The sequence below is a fragment of the Canis lupus genome, chromosome 20 (assembly GCF_003254725.2).
Source record: "Canis lupus dingo isolate Sandy chromosome 20, ASM325472v2, whole genome shotgun sequence".
Classification (NCBI taxonomy): domain Eukaryota; kingdom Metazoa; phylum Chordata; class Mammalia; order Carnivora; family Canidae; genus Canis; species Canis lupus.
In genome coordinates, this window is record NC_064262.1 from 51,335,069 (window position 1) to 51,354,185 (window position 19,117).

General features: G+C 50.8%; 1 protein-coding gene across 6 annotated transcripts in view; it reads left to right on the forward strand.

Annotated features, from left to right (window-relative positions):
- COL5A3 (collagen type V alpha 3 chain) overlaps positions 1–19,117 on the forward strand; it is a 37,518-nt gene that overhangs the window by 2,086 nt on the left and 16,315 nt on the right. For 2 of the 6 annotated variants that reach the window (XR_004807328.2, XM_025457454.3), the window contains exons 2-31: positions 1,826–1,987; positions 2,082–2,271; positions 2,347–2,503; positions 3,252–3,356; positions 3,873–4,025; positions 6,157–6,270; positions 6,371–6,517; positions 7,598–7,645; positions 7,719–7,760; positions 8,082–8,144; positions 8,481–8,555; positions 8,653–8,736; positions 8,920–8,976; positions 9,068–9,121; positions 9,590–9,643; positions 10,621–10,674; positions 10,756–10,809; positions 10,998–11,051; positions 11,414–11,458; positions 11,566–11,619; positions 11,802–11,846; positions 12,007–12,060; positions 12,397–12,441; positions 13,362–13,415; positions 13,498–13,542; positions 13,676–13,729; positions 15,334–15,378; positions 15,485–15,538; positions 15,678–15,785; positions 16,215–16,268. Coding sequence is in view for 5 of the 6 variants with exons in the window: in XM_025457454.3 (XP_025313239.2) it covers positions 1,826–1,987; positions 2,082–2,271; positions 2,347–2,503; positions 3,252–3,356; positions 3,873–4,025; positions 6,157–6,270; positions 6,371–6,517; positions 7,598–7,645; positions 7,719–7,760; positions 8,082–8,144; positions 8,481–8,555; positions 8,653–8,736; positions 8,920–8,976; positions 9,068–9,121; positions 9,590–9,643; positions 10,621–10,674; positions 10,756–10,809; positions 10,998–11,051; positions 11,414–11,458; positions 11,566–11,619; positions 11,802–11,846; positions 12,007–12,060; positions 12,397–12,441; positions 13,362–13,415; positions 13,498–13,542; positions 13,676–13,729; positions 15,334–15,378; positions 15,485–15,538; positions 15,678–15,785; positions 16,215–16,268 (2,324 nt within the window). In the remaining variant the exon portion in view is untranslated. Of the gene's footprint in view, positions 1–1,045; positions 1,687–1,825; positions 1,988–2,081; positions 2,272–2,346; positions 2,504–3,251; positions 3,357–3,872; positions 4,026–6,130; positions 6,271–6,370; positions 6,518–7,597; positions 7,646–7,718; positions 7,761–8,081; positions 8,145–8,480; positions 8,556–8,652; positions 8,737–8,919; positions 8,977–9,067; positions 9,122–9,589; positions 9,644–10,620; positions 10,675–10,755; positions 10,810–10,997; positions 11,052–11,413; positions 11,459–11,565; positions 11,620–11,801; positions 11,847–12,006; positions 12,061–12,396; positions 12,442–13,361; positions 13,416–13,497; positions 13,543–13,675; positions 13,730–15,333; positions 15,379–15,484; positions 15,539–15,677; positions 15,786–16,214; positions 16,269–19,117 lie in introns of those variants that run through there. The other 4 variants (XM_035702768.2, XM_035702765.2, XM_049097749.1 and 1 more) reach the window with 4 other exon arrangements.

Here is a 19,117-nt window from a genome sequence, read left to right on the forward strand (position 1 = left end):
CCCCCACCCTCTGGCCCTGCAGGCAAGACTCAATGCCTCTTGTGTGTCTCCTTGTCACAAAACCAGCCAAGAAAAGAAAGGGCAGTCAGTTTCTGAAAGGTCATTACAGAAGAGATGCAAGATTGAAGCAGGAGACATTGGGGTTAGGTGCTGGGAAGGACTTTTTCAATGTGAATGAGCAGCTGGTCAAAAGGACACCCTTCCCACAGCATAGAGACAGGGGTCTGGGTGAAGGGAGAGCCAAACTGTATGGGGTCATGGATCTAAGCCCTCTACCGGGCCCCAGCCTGCAGGGGGGTGGGAGCTGGGATGATCATTCCATGGAGGAGTGACCCTTGTGGTTGACAGAGCCTGGGAGTCCAGATCTTAGTCCCAGGGGACTGTAACCCAAATACCTCTTAATGACAGCCCAGCCAGAGAACAGGCAATTAGAGATGGGGCTGGTGGTGGCCGCAGAATTGGGGGGCGTGGATGAGGAGAGAGAGGGGATGGGGCGAGTGATGCACACAGATATATATATATGAAATACCAATAGAGAGAGTGAGAGAAAAAGAGAGAAAAAGAGAGCTAGGAAGTAAGAGAATAAGAGAGAGAGAGACTGATTCAGAGTTGGATGCAGAGAGAGACCTGGAAAGACCAGCCGAGAAAGTGGGACAGAGATGAGGCAGGGAGGGGAAGAGAAGAAAGAACAGGCAGTTGGGGGTAAGAGTGAGCTGAGGCTGGAATAGGGGTCTGTAAGGTCTGGAGAATGAAGGGTCTGACCCAAGAGGTGCTGGGATGAGGGTCCCTCATCCAGACCCCTCTCTCCCCCAAGTCTGGCCCCCCAACCTGACTCCCAATGGTGAGGTCAGCAGAACCGCCCCCAGGGTGAGGTCATGGGCAGATTCGACAGAACTGGCTCCTGCCAAGAGCCTGGGTCAGGGGGTCAGTGGGACAGTCTGCTGGGGGGAGGGGGAGCAGGCAGGGGCTTTGAGCCCAGGGGAAGCCCCCGCCCTCCCCTGCCCAAGCCATGTGGTTCCACTTAGCACTGGCCTGCTGTATGGGGTGCGGCTGGTAGGATGGCCTGGATTAGGTTCTGGTTGGGCCAGACCAGTGCCTTCCTTTGCTGGGATGAGAGGGATAGGGTCCGAGGGAGGAGGTCAAGAGGTTATTAGAGAGAGGTGGTCATAAGGAGGGGGTCAGAAAGGGTGATAAAATGGGGGAGGTCACAGATGGAGGAGATTGGGACAGGCAGAGGAAGGAGGTCATGGGTGATGGTGATCAGGGAAGAAGTCAGAAGGAAGAAGTCAGGAGAGGTAGTGGTAAAAAGGAGCAGATCATGGGTGATAATGGTCAGGGAGGAGGAGTTCAGAGGAAGTGGTGGTCAGAAGAGGAGGTTAGAGGGAGGAGGTGGGGGGAAACACACACACACACACACACACACACACACACACACAAGGAACCCCTCCTCTCCAAGGGGATTTCCCCTGGCAGGGGGCTTCAGGCTGGGGAAGCAGCCCTAGTGAGTCTGTGCGGGGGAGAGTGCTGAGAAGGGGACAGTCTGGCTCTGGGGCTCAGGCCAGGAAGCCTTGATTCATCCCAAAAGTAGGTCAGCTTTTTTTTTTCCTCACCAAAAAACCAAGGAGAAAAAAAAATAAAACAGGAGTCAACAGGCTGATGAGGCTGGAACAGCTGTGAGGTGGTGAGGTGGGTGCCGGTCCCAGGCCTGCTCCTTCTCCCTGACCTACAAACACAGTGGGGGGCTGAATTCCCCAAATCTGAGCTATTCGTTTGGAGTCCTAGGTTTTTTTTTTTTAATGCCCTGCATCCCGGCCTCTCTCTACAGAAGACCCTGTGGATGTGCTAAAGGCCCTGGGCGTGCGAGGGGGCCAGGCTGGGGTCCTTGACGGGCCTGGCCTCTGTCCCCAGAGGGCCCCAGAGGGTGACCGGGCATTCAGGGTTGGCAAGGCGACCATACTTGGCATCCCCACATGGGAGCTCTTTCCAGGTAAGTCAGGGCAGGAGGGGTTGGAGGGGGTCATTCAGGGGGCATGGGTCACTGCTAGGCTATCTAAGCTGCTCCTTTCTCTCTGCCCCTTCAGATGGGCACTTTCCTGAGAACTTTTCTGTGCTGATCACCCTGCGGGGCCAGCCAGCCAACCAGTCTGTCCTTCTATCCATCTATGACGAGAGTGGTATTCGACAGCTGGGCCTGGCTCTGGGGCCAGCCCTGGGTCTCCTAGGTGACTCCTTCAGCCCCCTCCCCCAGCAAGTCAACCTCATGGATGGCAGGTGAGTATAGGGAAAGTTGGGGTCCAGAGAGAAGTGGAGTGAGAAGCACCCCCCACTGAGACTGTCCCCTTGCAGGTGGCACCGTGTGGCAGTCAGTGTGGATGGCAGGATGGTGACTCTGGTAGCTGACTGTGAACCTCAGCCCCCCATATTGGGCCAGGGGCCACGATTCATTAGCGCAGCTGGACTCACTGTGTTGGGGACCCAGGACCTTGGGGAGGAGACTTTTGAGGTAGGGGTTCAGTGATAGTGGAAACTGAGGCAGGCGAGGGGAGGGAGTTTTGTCCACAGCCCTAATGTGGAGAAGAGATAGGAAAAGGGAGATGTCCAGCTTCAAATCTCGTGTCATGAAGCTGAGAAGACAGAGCAGCCTGCATCACTGTGCATCTTTGTGGTGTGTGAGATTGTAGAGCAACAAAACCATAATGCATGATGGCACATACTTGACTTGTGATGGGAGAATAAGTTGGGGACTCAGGACTTCACTGGTTGTTTCAATGGTGTGTGACTGTGTGTAGGCGGTTGTGATATTGGGTGCTGGCCAGGCATGGTGTTGTGTGGCTGGTGACAGATGTGTTTTTGGTGTGATTACTTTTACTCGTGATTGTGCTGTGTGTTGTGATATGTGACCCCTCCGTGGGCCAGGGCTCACATCCATCTTATTCCCCTCCTTGTCCCCAAAGCTTTGGAGAGCACCTGGCACATATTAGGTGTCACCATGTATCTGAGAGGAAAGGAATCAATGTGCCTGATGGGCCAGATGTTGTGGGGTATGGTTTGTGATTGTGATTTGGTGTTGACAATGATGGAATCTCCTCCTCTCAATTTTGAGGGGCAGAGGGATTGCTGCGGCTGTGGTGGGGCCACCCCCTCCTTATACTTAGGGTGCTCTGGGTAGAGAAATACCAAGCCTTGGTGCTTGGAATGGGGTGTCAGAGTCAGCCTGCGGCTCCCTTCCCTGACCCCCATCCTCTCCCCAGGGAGATGTTCAGGAGTTGCTGATAAGCCCAGATCCTCAGGCTGCCTTCCAGGCCTGTGAGAGGTACCTTCCTGGCTGTGACAACCTGGATCCTATAGCCACAGGGGTGAGTGAGGGGCTTGTCCTAAAGTCACAGGCTGAGTCATTGCTGGCTCCAGGTCTCAGGAATGAGTGAATTCGGACCCCTACTCATGATACCAAGTGACTCTTGCCCTCAAAAATATCTTAGGCATGGGATGCCTGGGTAGCTCAGTGGTTGAGCATCTGCCTTGGGCTCAGGGCGTGGCCCTGGGGTCCTGGGATGGAGTCTGATATTGGGCTTCCCTCAGGGACCCTGCTTCTCCCTCTGCCTGTGTCTCTGCTTCTCTCTCTGGGTCTCTCATGAATAAATAAATAAAATCTTAAAAAAAAAAATATCCTAGGCATGAGTAACCTTGACTTAGGTCACATAACTGAGTGACTCCTAGCTCCAGATCATATAATTGACCTTGGGTCACAGGGCTGAGTGAGCCCTGGCTTCAAAACATAGGACTGATAGGCCTTGTGCCAGCAAGGTCCCAGATGACTGAGCAATGAGGCCTTCATCATTGGGCTCTGGACCTGATGGGGATCCTCTTCCCAGGTCCCTCAAAGTGAGCCAGAAACTCCTCCCCCTCGACGGAAGGGGAAGGGAAAAGGAAAGAAAAAAGGGCGAGGCCGCAAGGGGAAGGGCAGGAAGAAGAAGAATAAGGAAAGTTTGACGCCAAGTCCACCTCCTGGGTCCCTGGAGAACCAGGTAAGGGATTTGCAGCCACTCACCTCTGCTCTTTGCCTGACCTCTGGTCTCTGGTTCCCACTGACTGCTGGTGCCTTATCCAAGTTTTCTGCCTTTGGTCTCCAATCCCTGACCTTTGACTTCTCTCAGCTGACTGATAACTATGTGTGTGTAGGGGGGTGGAGGCTGGTTGTGTCTTATGAGTTTTCCCATCTCTGCTCCCCAAACATCCAGTTTTGGGAGCTGGAGGAAGGGGGTACACCCAGAAGAGTACCTTATTATTGGGGGTTCTTGATTAGGGCTACTGTTTAAGAGCAGCCATGAGCTTCGGTGAATAATAGGTTCATTAGTTAGAGTGTCATTGCTTGGGGTTGACTCATTGGGGTCATTGATGAGGATTATTCATTGGGAGAGTCTAATTAGGGGGCAGTATTTGGCTTCCATGACAGAGATTGCTGGTTGGGAGGTCATTTTAGGGAGATATTGATTGAAGTCAATGTCTGGGAGGTTCCTAGGTGGAAGTCATTGTTGGAAGTCATTGATAGAGACCACTGTTGGCGTTACTGGTATCACTGGTCTAGGTTTAATGGTGGGAGGTCATTGATGGGGATCATTACTTGGGAAGGCAGATCATCAGTGGGGGACCACTGATTAGAAGGTATTAGTGGCATCACCAACGGAGTCACCCGTTGAAGGAATGACTTTCAGGGAGTCATGGATGAGATCATTGTTTTGGGAGTCCCTGATGGGTTGAAAGTTGGAAAGTCATTGATGGGTCATTGATTAGTGAAATTACTACTGGGGGGGGAGGTCACTAGTTAGGCTCACTCACAGGTATTCATTGTTGGAAGATCACAGATTAGGGGAATGATTGATTAAGGGGTCACTGGTGGGGCTTATTAGTTGAGGGGCAACTAGCTAGTGCTTATTGTGGAGGAGATCACTAGTTGGGGTCATTGGTTGGGGAGGTCACTGGATGGGAGAATAACTGGTTCGAATCATTGACTAGGGGGCCACTGATGGGTCACTGGTTATGGGAATGACTGCTGGGATGTCAGTGAAGGTCTGCAGGAGGGACAGGAACATCAGGTCTAGGATCAATCCAATAAAGACAAAAGGAGGAGGCAGGTTCTGCTCCCCCCACCCAGGAATGCCTAGTCTGGGGAGGGGAACAAAGGAGGATTCCCAAAAAACATCAAAGGGGTGTAAAGTAGGGGGCTGGCCAGTGGAGGCAAATGTGTGCTGACTGGACCAGAACAGCCAGCAGGGGGAGGCCTCTTGTGTGGAAGAAGAGCAAGGCTGGGCCAGGTCTGGGAGTCCTCCAAGGCAATGATGTGAGTTATTAGTTGGGGAGGTTATTGTTTAAGTCCCTTAGTGGGGATCATTAGTGAGGGGTTATTGATGGGCGTCATTAATTGGAGTTACTGGAGTTACTAATGGGTCACTGGTTGTAGGAATAATAGGAGGTCATTAATAGGGATCATTAGCCCGTGGGTCACTGGGTAGGCATCCTTGGTACGGGCCATTGGCTGAGGTCCCTGGTTGGAGGAGAGTCACTGGTTGCACTACATCTGTTCTCAGCATTAGTGGAGAGAAAGAAATGATCACTCAGGCCCAGCAAAAGAATCCCTCCCCAACTCCTTCCTCAGCCCCAGCTCCTCGCCTGGGCCTCTACCACCCTCTTTGTGCCCTTGACCAAATTCTTCTGCAGCTGTCTAAGCCTCTCTGATTATAGCCTGGCTGGCTGACCACTGAGTTCTGCCTTGGGAGAAGACACATGGGATAGGCTTCCAGGAGTCTGGCCCTGAGTACTGGATCTTGACTGTAATCACTGGGCTCTGGAGCCAGCCCCCCTTTGCCTTCCAGGTCTCCCAACCTGGCCCAGCCTTGCTCTTCTTCCACACAAGAGGCCTCCCCCTGCTGGCTGTTCTGGTCCAGTCAGCACACATTTGCCTCCACTGGCCAGCCCCCTACCTTACACCCCTTTGATGTTTTTGGGAATCCTCCTTTGTTCCCTTCCCCAGACTAGGCATTCCTGAGGGGTGTGTGTGTGTGTGTGTGTGTGTGTGTGTGTGTGTGTGTGCAGAGCCTGCCTCCTCCTTTTGTCTTTATTGGACTGATCCTAGACCTGATGTTCCTGTCCCTGCTGCAGACCTTCACTGACATCCCTAATACAGAGACACCAGCTTCAACTCTGCCTCCGACTTCTACACCTTTGGTCATCACCACCACTGTGACCATTGGCCTCAATGCCACCATGCTAGAGGTCAGTGGGAAGTGAATGGATCTGAAAGGGAAAGTCCGGGGCAATGGTGGTGGCAGACAATGAGTCCAGTGCAAACTTTGGTCTGTCCCAATGTCCTCAGGGGGGCCTGGATCCTGACAATGGAACTGAACTAAAGACCCTGAAGACTAAGTTAGCCAAAGAGGACCAAGAAGGAGATGGCCCCACCATGGGCCCCGACTTCCGGGCAGCAGAACAGCCATCACAGACACAGTTTCAAATCTTTCCTGTAAGCCTCAGGGCTTGGGTTGTGTGTGTGTGGGGGGGGGGTGGGGGGGTATAGAGGATGGCAGAGACTCCTGCCTGGAGCCACATACTGCATTTTCTCTTTTGCCTTCTCTTTAATCTTGCCTAGAATGACTTCCCACCATCACACTGTAGTCGACAAATATTAGCATGATGCTAATGTGACAGGAACTGTGTTAATGGATGGCTTTGTGGGTAGGATGGTGCCTTTGGCTTTTAGTCCAAGCATGATAAGTAGCCGCTTGAAGCGGAGCATGATCTGACTTGGAGCTTTAAAAGCTCCTTCTGGCTGCTGAACAGCATATGGACTGTAGGGGGAGCCAGAGGGGCAGCAGGGAAACCAGTAGTCTCTGCAGCAATAGCCTGGTGACCTGGACGAGGGTGGTGGTGGTGGTGGGGATTGGGAGAAGTGGACAGATTTGGACCATACTCTATTTTGGTTTTGCTACTGGAGATGGAGAAAGATGCAAGGATGACTTGGTAGATGCATGGTGGCAACTGTGAGTAAAATGGAGAAGCTTAAAGGAAGACCACGTGGAAAGTCTTAGGATCTCATTTTGGATGTGCTAAATTGGCAACCCCTGCTTGACATCCAAGTGGAGATGTCAAGTGGGGGATTGGTTAGATGCTTCTGGAGTTCAAGGGACATGGTCTAGGCTGGAGATAAAGACTTGGAAATCATCAGCAGAGTGATGCTGCCCTGAGCCAAGGGATTGGATAAGATTTCTTAGGAAAATAGTGCAGACAGGGAAGGGGCTCAGGTTCTAGCCTTGGTGTTGGACAGGGGAGGAGGGGAATAATTATAGCCAACTTAGCCTGAATGCTTGTTATGTGCTGACCATTGTTTTAATTTATTCTTCCTCCTGTGGGATATATACAATTATCATTCATCTACTGACTCTGCCAATGAGGCCATGGGGGTTGAATAAGTTGCTCTCCATCACTCAGCTAGTGAGAGACAACTCTGGGATTAGGAAACCATAGCACGCTCCAAAGTCCACACTCTTCTCCTTGATCGTGGCCAGGACTCATTTCTCTTTTCTCTTCATTTCCCGGCCCCCAGGGTGGTGGAGAGAAAGGAGCAAAAGGAGAGCCGGCAGTGATTGAACAGGTGAGAGGTCTGGGGCTAGGAGAAGGTAGAGGGGTTTGGGCCAGGACTAGGGTCACACTCATTTTTCTCTCAGGGACAGAAGTTTGAGGGACCTCCAGGAGCCCCAGGACCTCGAGTAAGTCATGGCTGCATTCCCCTCTTTCCTTCTCTTCTAATTGTAGTGTTTGAGCCCCTGGGGTGGAGGGTTGGGGTATAATGTTGCCATATCATTAAAAGATTATTGCATGCTTGAAGCTCAAAGGATGAATCAAAATAAGAGTTGGGGTGTAAAGTGTGTGTGTGTGGGTCGATGTGGGTCAGTATAGTATTGAGGGGCCAGGTATGGCTCAGTGATGGATAAGGAGGTCTGCATGGGGTCAGGGTCAGTGGTGGATTAAAAGTCAACTTGGCTCAAGCTTTGCCCTTCTTATGACCTCTGTTCCTCTGTCCCCAACAGGGGGTGGTTGGCCCCTCAGGCCCTCCTGGCCCCCCAGGATTCCCTGGAGACCCTGGTCTGCCGGTAAGAAACTCCCTCTGGGTTATATCCTTCTGGGGAAGTGAGGTTTCAGGCTATGAAGCTGAAGTTGGGAACTTGTATGCCTGAACATGGATCCGAGAGGTAGGGACTGAGGACATCATGCTGAAGCTGACATTGACCTCATCTGTTCACCTGTCTCCCCTCTTCTTTCTCTGGGGGCCTTCCCTTGCTTTTCTCTTTCATCTGTCTCCTATCCCTGAGTACCTTTCATCTCTATCTTTCTCCCTATGTCTCCGTATCTCTCCCCTCCATTTCTCTCATCTCTGTCTCTGTCCACCCCTCTACCTCCATCCCTGTCTGTGTCTCTCCCTCTCTCAGGGTCCTGCTGGCCTCCCAGGAATGCCTGGCATCGATGGGATCCGGGGTCTACCAGGGACTGTGATCATGATGCCGGTAAGAGGGAGATAGGGTGGCACATCCTTGGGGGGTATACTCCTGACCCAGGAGGGGGCCTCTCCTTGGGCTCCCCTCATGATCAGCTGTCCCCTAGTTCCAGTTTGCAAGCAGCTCCCTCAAAGGACCCCCAGTCTCCTTCCAGCAAGCCCAGGCTCAGGCAGTACTGCAACAGGCTCAGGTGAGTGGAGGATAATCAGGGACCAACAAGGGGTAATGGGAGGACATTGAGAGAGTAACAGAGGTGGAGGATAATGAAGGCTGGTCAGGAGACAGGTGGGTGTTTGTCTCCTGAAGATGCCTTTTGGGAGGGTGTTGGGGTTTTGTGCAAGACCTGAAGTTCTGTTCCCCTCCATCTTTCCAGCTGTCTATGAAAGGTCCCCCTGGTCCAGTAGGGCTCACTGGGCGCCCAGGCCCTGTGGTGAGTAAGGAGTCTGTATGGGGGAGGGGGATGCACCAGTGGAGGGAGGAACCTTCTACTAACTACAGTACCTTATCTCTCTTCCCCCAAGGGTCTCCCTGGGTATCCGGGTCAGAAAGGAGAGATGGGAGACATAGGGCCACAGGTGAGATTGGTGGCAATGGGGACAGGACTGGATGGGAAGGGTCTTTTCCCAGAGCCACAGAATAAAGTGCTATTTGAGGACAATGACAAAGAGGCTGAGAAGACCTTTGCAATTACTGCCCTTCCGAGAGAATGATTTAAAATAAGATCTTCAAAAAAAAAAACAAAAAACAAAAATAAATAAATAAATAAAATAAAATAAGATCTTCCTGGGCGCCCGGGTGGCTCAGTCTCTTAAGCATCTGCCTTTGGCTCAGGTCAAGATCCCTGGGTCCTGGGATTGAGTTCTGGACCGGGGCTTTCTGCTCAGCAGGGAGTCTGCTTCTCCTTCTGCCCCTCCCTCCCCTGCTGATGCGCACGCTCTCTCTCTCAAATAAATAAATAAATAAAAATCTTTAAAATAAAATAAGACAAGTCCTTCTTCTTTCTTATTCTTCATTTCTTTCTCCTTTTTTTTTTTCTTTTCTAGGGTCCCCGAGGCCTTCAGGGACCTCTTGGGCCTCCTGGCCGGGAGGGAAAGATGGTGAGTAACTTGTAGGTATTTAGATCATCCCTCCTCCATCCCTCAGCCCCCAATAGGAGCCTCAGCTCCATGCCCCCAGGTCTGCTGGTGTAATTAGTGGGATAAGGGCATGGAGGATGAAGAATGGCAGCTCTACTGAGTGTGTCACAAAGGTATCTGGCCAGGTCACAGAGTCAAGGAGGACTTTCTAGATGGAATGATGCTAGAACTGAGATCGGAGGTATAACCGGGTAAACAGGAAAGGAAGGGTATTCCAAGTAGAGGGAACAGTATGTGCAGAAGAAAAGACGGAGGCAGCCCAGGTGGCTCAGCAGTTTAGCGCTGCCTTCAGCCCTGGGCATGATCCTGGAGACCCAGGATCGAGTCCCACATCGGGCTCCCTGCATGGAGCCTGCTTCTCCCTCTGCCTCTCTCTCTCTCTCTCTCTCTTTCTCTCTCTCTCTGTGTGTGTCTCTCATGAATAATTAAAATTAAAAAAAAAAAAAGACTGGATCACTGAGGGAGGTGATGAGAACCAGGTAACTCCAGATGGTTTTAAATGCAATGAGGAACACAGAACTGGATATTTAATGGAGACTGAAGATTTTAATTTCTGTGATGGTGGTGACATGGACTAGAGCAGAAAGCCTGGAGATAAAAAATAATGGACAGGTTTGAGATATATTGGGGAGGTTAAACTGATACACAGAGAATCCCCCAGGATTCTTCATGAGGAAAGTACTCAACAAATAGTAACAGGTGGGGATCCCTGGGTGGCTCAGTAGTTTAGTGTCTGCCTTTGGCCCAGGGTGTGATCCTGGAGTCCCAGGGTCGAGTCCCACATGGGGCTCCCTGTATGGAGCCTGCTTCTCCCTCTGCCTGTATCTCTGCCCCCCTCTCTCTCTCTCTGTGTGTCTCTCAGGAATGAATAAAATAAAATCTAAAAAACAAAAAACAAACAGTAACAGATTATCTTGATGCTGTCATCTCCCTGATAGGGCCGCTCTGGAGCAGATGGGGCTCGGGGCCTTCCAGGGGACACAGGACCTAAGGTAGGTGATAAGATCAGGGTTGGGACTTGGAGGGATTATCAGGTCCAGGATTCGGGGTTCAGGTGATGTCTCTTTGTGCAGGGTGATCGGGGCTTTGATGGCCTACCAGGGCTGCCTGGTGAGAAGGGCCAAAGGGTGAGTGTGTGAGGGCCCCCCCACTTATCAAGCCCCCTGATATTCACGGCTCCCTCTCCACCCCCCAGTATCAGAGCCTCCATGCCTGTGTGTGAGCTCTCATCCCTTATGTCTCATTTCCTTTCCTGGGGGGCTAGTTTCTATCCCCCACATTTCTGCTCTGAACTCCCCTCTACTCCTAACTCCAGGGTGACTTTGGCCATGTGGGACAACCTGGCCCCCCAGGAGAGGATGGTAAGAAGGTAAGTTTGAGGAAAGAGAATGGTCTAGAAGCTAGAAAGTCAGAATGAGAGTCAGAGAGGAATAGAGTATTCGAGGGACAGGATGAGAGGCGAGGGTCTGCTGGAGGGTCAGGAGCCTCCGTGGGGCTCTAAAAGATAGATTGAGGGCTGGGGGCTAGTACCAGAGTTAGTAGGTGAGACTCAGGATTGCAGGTCCAGGATTGGGATCAGGGGCCTGGACTGAATCACGTGTGCTCAGTCTATTGGTTACTGCCTCAAGCACTGACTCTGGGATCCCTTGGAAGTGTCTGGCTAGATGAGCAAAGTCGGTTTTCTGAGTATTTTCTCTCCCTACTCACCAAGTGATGAACGCTTTCCCACAGGGAGCAGAAGGACCTCCGGGGCCCACTGGCCAAGCTGGGGAGCCAGTGAGTATCAGGGACCTCTGGCCCCCTTGCTTGGCACAAGGGAAGGAGTCACGATTGATGGGGCCTCAGAGGAGTGATGCTGGAATAATGCTCCTACCTCCTTGCAGGGCCCCCGAGGACTGATCGGCCCTAGAGGCTCCCCTGGTCCCCTGGGACGCCCGGTGAGAATGTCACTATCTGTCCACATCCCTGCTTGTCCTCTTCTCACCACTGTCCCCTCTGCATGTCCATTCCTGTTACCTGGTTTCTCTGCCCACTCATCTTTCCACCTGTGCCTCTCAGTGTCTCAGACTTAGGCTCCTGTGTGGTATCTGCCCGGGTCTCACACCCTCTCCTCCCCCAGGGTGTAGTTGGAATTGATGGTGCTCCAGGAGCCAAAGGAAATGTGGTATGTGTTCTGCATTTTGACCTTAAACACTTTCTGATGCCCTGACCCCATGATCATCCATCCATATCCCTGTCCACTCCTATGACCCTCATTTCAACTTCACTGACACTTCAACACTGTGATCCCTTCTAGCTTCACAGCACCCCCACTTTCTCCCCAGGGTCCTCCAGGAGAACCAGGCCCTCCAGGACAGCAGGGAAATCCTGGGTCCCAGGTTTGAGCCATCATTTTCAATAATTGGGGGGTGGCAGTTGTCAGCCGAGGTCATAGGCCACCCCTGAGCTTCCCACTTCCCATTTCTCATGCCTTCCTCCCCCTCCCCCACCTTTTTTTTTTTTTTAAAGAGAGAGAGAGAGAGCAAGCAGGGTAGGGGCAGAAGGAGAGAGAGAGAGAGAGAATCTTAAATAGGCTCCATGCTCAACACAGAGTCCAATGCAGGACTCAATCTCATGACCTGAGATCATGACCTGCTGAAATCAAGAGTCAGATGCTTAACCAACTGAGCCACCCAGGCGTTCCATCTTCACCTTCTCTTTTTTTATGTCCCCAGGGACTCCCTGGCCCTCAGGGACCTATTGGCACTCCTGGGGAGAAGGTGAGTGACAGCCCCACCTCCCACCATCCTCTCCCGTCTTCTTCCTTCAACTCTGTCTGCAGGAAAAGCCTCCCACCAGGGCCCTTTTATTAGATCTGGATAATGATAAATTGCAGCATTCTTTAAACAAGCCCAGAATCTTAAAAAAGTATCATTGTTGGGGAAGGGTTGGTTGGGAGAAACAGAAATCCATAAAAGCTAGATCACAGAAGGGGATATCCTCAGGATTTAGGGGAACTCACAGATGCTAGTCATCAGAAATATTGGCAAGAGCTATGGGCCAGGAAAGCCCTTTCTTTGGGGCCCTGTGGTGTCATCTTTGTTCCATCTCCGCCAGTAGACAGGCTTCTTTTTGCATATGTCTTAGTCTGGTCTCACCCCCAAGTTCTATTTCTACATGATTTTGTGCTGCTTTAATCATAATTTCAGCTCCCAGCCCCTCTTGACTTTATAGTTTCTTTACCCAAATCCATCTGATCATAGTTTCTATAAAGTGAGATGTTACCCCCAAATTTCAGACGAAAATCTGATTGGCTTAGTTGGAACAAGGTACCCACTTCTGGACCTGTCAACTATTCGTAGAACATAGGGTGTCACCTCATGCCTGCCTTCGCCCACCTCTCTTCAGATGAAGACAGAGGCGCTTCTAAAGAAAGGATGTGGCTGGGGAGTCCCCCCACACACTGTTTTTTACCTCCCTTGTCTCAACTCTCCCAGAGATGGAGGATTTCTGAGGTTCAGAGAGGGAAGGGGGCTTGCCCAGTGTCACACAGCAAGCCTGGGCAGAACTAGGAAATTTCTTAGCCTGTGGGGTTTGCTGACTCTGTGACCCAAGTAGCTGCATGTCAGAGTAAGGCTGTTCCCGCTGGTTTGCCAGACTCTGAGACCCTCATCTCCCCCTGCTGTGCATCTTCTTTCAGGGTCCCCCTGGAAACCCAGGAATTCCAGGCGTCCCGGGATCTGATGGCCCTCCGGTGAGAACTGGGTGCCAGGCAGAAGGGAGAGGCTTGGGAATTTGGATGGCAAATCTTGGTCTCTGACAACTTCTTTCTCCAGGGTCACCCAGGCCATGAGGGCCCCACAGGAGAGAAAGGGGCACAGGTGAGTGGCCTGGGAAGAGGCTGGATTGGGGTTGAGGGTTGGTGGGCAGGGCTCATGGGGAGAGAGATGATGAGAGCACTGGAAACATTAAGGGGGGAAGAACAGGATGGCACTGATCTTATCTCCATCTCAGGGTCCACCAGGGTCAGCAGGACCCCCGGGCTATCCTGGACCTCGGGGTGTGAAGGTACGTGATACTTGGGACCTGCACGTAGGGATGAGTCATTGGCATTGGCTCCAAGGAACCAGCTTTGTGAGATATGTGTGCATGTGTGGTGAGAGGTATTGGTCTGCCAGGAGAGGTGTGGTGGGTGTGGGGTTTCAATCTGAGTGACAGTATATAGAGGTGTGTGCATTACCTGGAGCTCAACAGCCAGAGGGAAGAAATATTGCAGTGTAGTTGTCACCTTGTGGTTGAGAATGGTTAGGCCTATCAGAAGGCTGGACCTATTTCACTGTAAATAGGTCAACGCACCATAGTGAAACAAACAGCTGGATTTTTTTTTTAAGATCTTATTTATTTATTCATGAGACAGACACAGAGAGAGGGAGAGAGAGAGGCAGAGACACAGGCAGAGGGAGAAGTAGGCTCCATGCAAGGAGCCTGACATGGGACTCGATCCCAGGACTCCAGGATCACGCCCTGGGCCGAAGGCGGCGCTAAACCACTGAGCCACCTGGGCTGCTCAAGCAGCTGGATTTTAACTCAAGCGCAGAGCCTTTGGATCCTCAAGCACAGAATTGCTGGGCTAGGTCAAGGGCTATACTGTTGACCACGGTCGGGGACACTGGAATTCACGTGTATATGAGTCCAGTTACACCGAAGCCAAGTATGGTACCTGTGGTCTAAGAGTTTGGTGGTAGCCAAGAGGCAGCTCATCACATTTTTGCATTGTAGGCAAGCTCAGTTACACTGTGACTGAGGAGGTGGCTCTATTGTAGTTGGCCACAGAGTCCTATGGGTGGCCAGTCTCGGAGTTAACGTTGTAACCGGGCAAAGTTACGTATAGTTAAAGTAAAGCCTACGTTGTAACTGAGTCTGGGTTAGCCAGGGTCAGAGAATCCCGGTAGCCTCAGCTTGGTTACACTGTGGTCAAGTGAATCCCCCTGTGGTTGCAGACAGTCATGCTGTTCTCAAAACACAGTTGTGTTGTATCCAAGTGCAATTTCATTATAGTCTCTGAGCTCAGTCACATTGTGTCTCTCTGTGGCTGGAGACAATCGTGCTATTGTCAAAACACGGTGGTGTTGCTTCCAAGTACAATTTCATTATAGTCCCTGAGCTCACATTGTAGCCGTGCAGTTTTCACTGCAACCCAAGCCCAGGGTTTGGGCACCTGGGCTTGAACTGAGCAGCCTCGCTGTAGCTAAGCACAGACTCGCCTTGTTGCCAGGCACAGAGTCGCATTGTAGCCAGCACAATGGGGAACATTCCTTTGCCTTTAGAATGAGACTGGGGCCTGGAATGTTCATCCTCTCTCCCCTGCCAGAAGAAACTGTGGACACAGTGTCCCCGGGAGATTGGAATCAATTACTCGGAAATTTGGCCTTCCTTGCACACCCCCACACAGATGACCTTGGGAGGTTGCCAGTGGGAAGAGGGGTGGAGAGGAGCAGCCTCTTGCACACCACACTAGCAGGCTTTGGGGAAAGGTCATTTCCTCTGAGGCTGCCCCCTTCCACTCCTGTCCAGTATCCTTTGGGGACTGTCTTGACTGTTTTGGGGGAGAGGACTGAGGTGGAGGGCCCTTCTTAAGGAGGGGAGAGACTTGAGATCTTTTTTTTTTTCAGGGTACCTCTGGCAACCGGGGCCTCCAGGGGGAGAAAGGAGAGCAGGTGAGAAAGGAGGTTCTTGGGTGGGAGGAACCCTAATAATGGGAGTCTCAGTTGTGTCCCTTCCCTGAAACCCTGACCTCTGACCTCTACACTCTCTCTTACCCAGGGAGAGGATGGCTTTCCTGGCTTCAAGGGCGATGGGGGGCCTAAAGGAGATCGGGTAAGATGACTTCCAGATGAGGGATCTAGTGGTTCTGGGGAGCTTGGGGAAGACAGTGAGGGTGGTGGTGCCAGGGCTAAGACAGGGGGCTGGAGGGAGCAGGAATGACACAGGATCTGACTCCTCCTTTCTATTCCAGGGGCCCCCCGGACCCCCCGGACCCCGGGGAGAGGATGGTCCAGAAGGGCTGAAGGGACAGGAGGGGCTGGCTGGCGAGGAGGGGCCCCCAGGCTCAGCTGGGGAGAAGGTGAATGGACCTTGGTCACCCTCTCCAGTCTCCTCTCCAGCTTTCTGTCCTGCAGCCAAGATGTTCTCTGGCCCTTTGCCTTCTGCCCTTGGCTCTTTTATCTCCAACCTCAGGAGGCTGCTACCACACTTACCATCTCCAATTCCTTAACTCAGCATTACAGAGTAATTTCATGCACGGTATCCCCATAACCACCACAGGCAACAGGCATTTTTATCCACATTTTACAGACAAGGAAACTGAAATTTGGAAGAGAGTAGAATTAAAATGAATTGCCCAAAGACATGGCCCTAGCAGGCAGGAGCCAAGACTTGAACTCATGTTTCTCTGAATCTCACCCTGTTGTCCCGTCACCATACCTCAGCCATCCTGCCCTTTTCTGACCTTCATATTGCAATCTCCGACCTTTGTCCCATAATATCTCTGCAGGGCAAGCTTGGGGTGCCAGGTCTCCCGGGTTACCCAGGACGTCCAGGCCCTAAGGTAAGAAGCTAGGGGTTGAGGGTGGGCAAAGAAGCATTCAGAGATTGATTAACATCTAGAGGGCCGGCCTGTGGTCTAGGGGAGTGAGCTGTCCACCCCCTGGGTCACTAAGAGACAGCATAAGACGTGAGCTTTGGTACCAGACTTGAGTTTAAATACCCATTCCTTATCTTTTGAGTGACCTCTAGCAAGTCTCTTGAGCCCACTTGCTTCACTGTAAAATGGTGATACCAGTTGTCTTTACCTTATCATTTTGATTATAATAATAATATATATATATAACATATAATTAACGTCGATAATTTTGATAATAAAACTATAGGATCCTTTTTATTTGATGTGATGGAGGCTGGTTCAAAGCAAGCCAGTAAGGAAGAGAATCACACACAAAAAAAATACATATCTGACATATCTTGAATTATAACCTACAATAAAATGTGCTTATATAAAAATGTACATTGGTTGCCAATTTTTTTGATGGATGAGGCTGCTGATTAGACATATCTTTCTGCTTAAACCACACCCACATTACATCACTGAAGATTTATAGTTTGGGTTTATATAAAGTGGAACAGAAACTTAGGCACTTTGGAAGAAATCTGAGTACAGAATGCTTCCAGAGTTCCACACTTTTGTCATCTCCATCTGGCAGTTATCTTGTGCATGCCTCATTTGACAGCAACTTTTTTTAGTGACTTCCCTTTTTATTGAGCCTTTTTCATTTAACTTAGATTTGGTAGACGTCTCTCCTTTTCCCTTCTGCGTTCCGTCGGTTGTTGTAAACTTTCATGAAGTCACGTGACTCCAATAGCAAGGGCAACTGACATAAACAGATTTGGGAATAAACTCAAGGCACCATACCTAAGAATAGAAGGCAACGGATTGGAGGCAGGAGTTCATGAGAGTTAGAGCAAAGCCTCTTAGCCAAGACCAGTCCATGTCTTTTGGGCGTCGTGCAATACATAACAGAAGGCATGGTGTGTTGGTTAAGTTGACGTTGGTATCTTAGCCAGCGTCAATCAGTATCTTAGTTGTAACAAAAATACTCTAGACAGGGTGGCTTAGACAACAGAAATTTATTTTCTCACAGTTTTGGATGCTGGAAGTCTGAGATCAGAGCATTAGCATGGTTGGATTCTGGTGAGGATTCTCTGGTTTGCAGACAGCTGTCTTCTCTCTGTGTCCTCACATGGCGGGGTGTGGGGGGGGAGAGGGGGACAGAGAGAGGGAGAGGGGGAGAGAGAGAGACAGGAATAGAGAGACAGGAACAGGGAGGGAGGGAGGGAAGGAGTCTCTCTTTTTTAAAGATTGTATTTATTTATTCATGAGAGACACACAGAGAGAGGAAGAGACACAGGCAGAGGGAGAAGCAGGGTCCCCACAGGGACCCTGATGCGGGATTCAGTCCCAGGACCCTGGGATCATGACCTGAGCCAAAGGCAAACCACTGAGCCACCCAGGCCCACCCCCCCAGTCTTCTTATAAAGGCACTGCTCTCCTTCATGAGGGCTCTGCTATTATGACCTACTTACCTCCCAAATGTCCCATCTCAAATACTGTTCTTCCACATAGGGCTTCAACATATGAAAATTTTTTTTTTAAATTTTAAATTTATTCCTGAGAGACACAGAGACACAGGGACCCCTGGATCACACCCTGAGCCAAAGGCAGATGCTCGATCACTGAGCCACTCAGGTGCCCCGACATAGGAATTTGAGAGAACTCAAACATTCAGTCCATAGCAGTCAGTAATAATCAGCCTGAACAATGATGGCTAACATGTCATAAGCACTTACTATGTGCCACACACCACGTGAAATACTTTCTATACATTATCCTATCTGATCCCAGGCCCAAGACCTTGTGAGAGAGGTATTGTTGGTATTCCCAGGCTACAAGTAAGGCAAGCGATGCTCAGAGAGGGTAAGCCGTTTCTCTAGGGCCACATAGCTGGTGTAGTGGTAGGTCTGGGATTCAAAATATGAGGGGTGGGAGAGGACGGCAGAGCCTGTGATGTCTTCCACTTGGTGGAGGGAGGATGTCTCCAAGATGAGCAGGACAGCATGGACTGGAGTTAGTTAACAAAATATCAAGTAAGCACCAACTATGTACCGGGTTGAGGAGAATAAGACCAGAGCACCGGGATGCCTGGGTGGCTCAGCGGTTTAGCGCCTGCCTTTGGCCCAGGGCGTGATCCAGGAGTCCTGGGATCGAGTCCCACATTGGACTCCCTGCATGGAGCCTGCTTCTCCCTCTGCCTGTGTCTCTGCCTCTCTCTATCTCTGTGTCTCTCATGAATAAATAAATAAAATCTTAAAAAAAAAAAAAAGAAGACCAGAGCACTGTTGCCTAGCAGAGAAAACAGACAGTGGATAAGCAAGCAAGTGAACAAAGTCATTTCAATATAAATATTTTGGGAAAAAATATTTTAGGAAAACAAAGCAGGTCAATGTGATAGAGGGTGACTTGAAGGATATGACGGTCAGGGTGATATCAGAAGACTTCCCTAAGGAGTTGACCTCTAAATGAGCACTGGGTGTTATGCTATATGTTGGCAAATCGAACTCCAATAAAAATATACAAAAAAATATAAATGAGATCCAAATGATGAGGAATAGCTGCCTCTGTGGGGTCCTGAGAGAAGAGCAGTTTAGGCAAAGGAAGCACCAGTGCAAAGGTCCTGAGGCAGGAGTGGACCAGAGTGCCCAAGTAGCATTGAGGGGCCCGTGTGGCTGGAGCGGAGTGAGCAAGGGCTGAAGGTGGGGAAAGAGGAAGGCAGAGGGCTGTCTTGGAGGAGGATGGGGCTGGAGGAATCAAAGAGGCTTCTTCTGGAAAAGACAGAGTGGCTG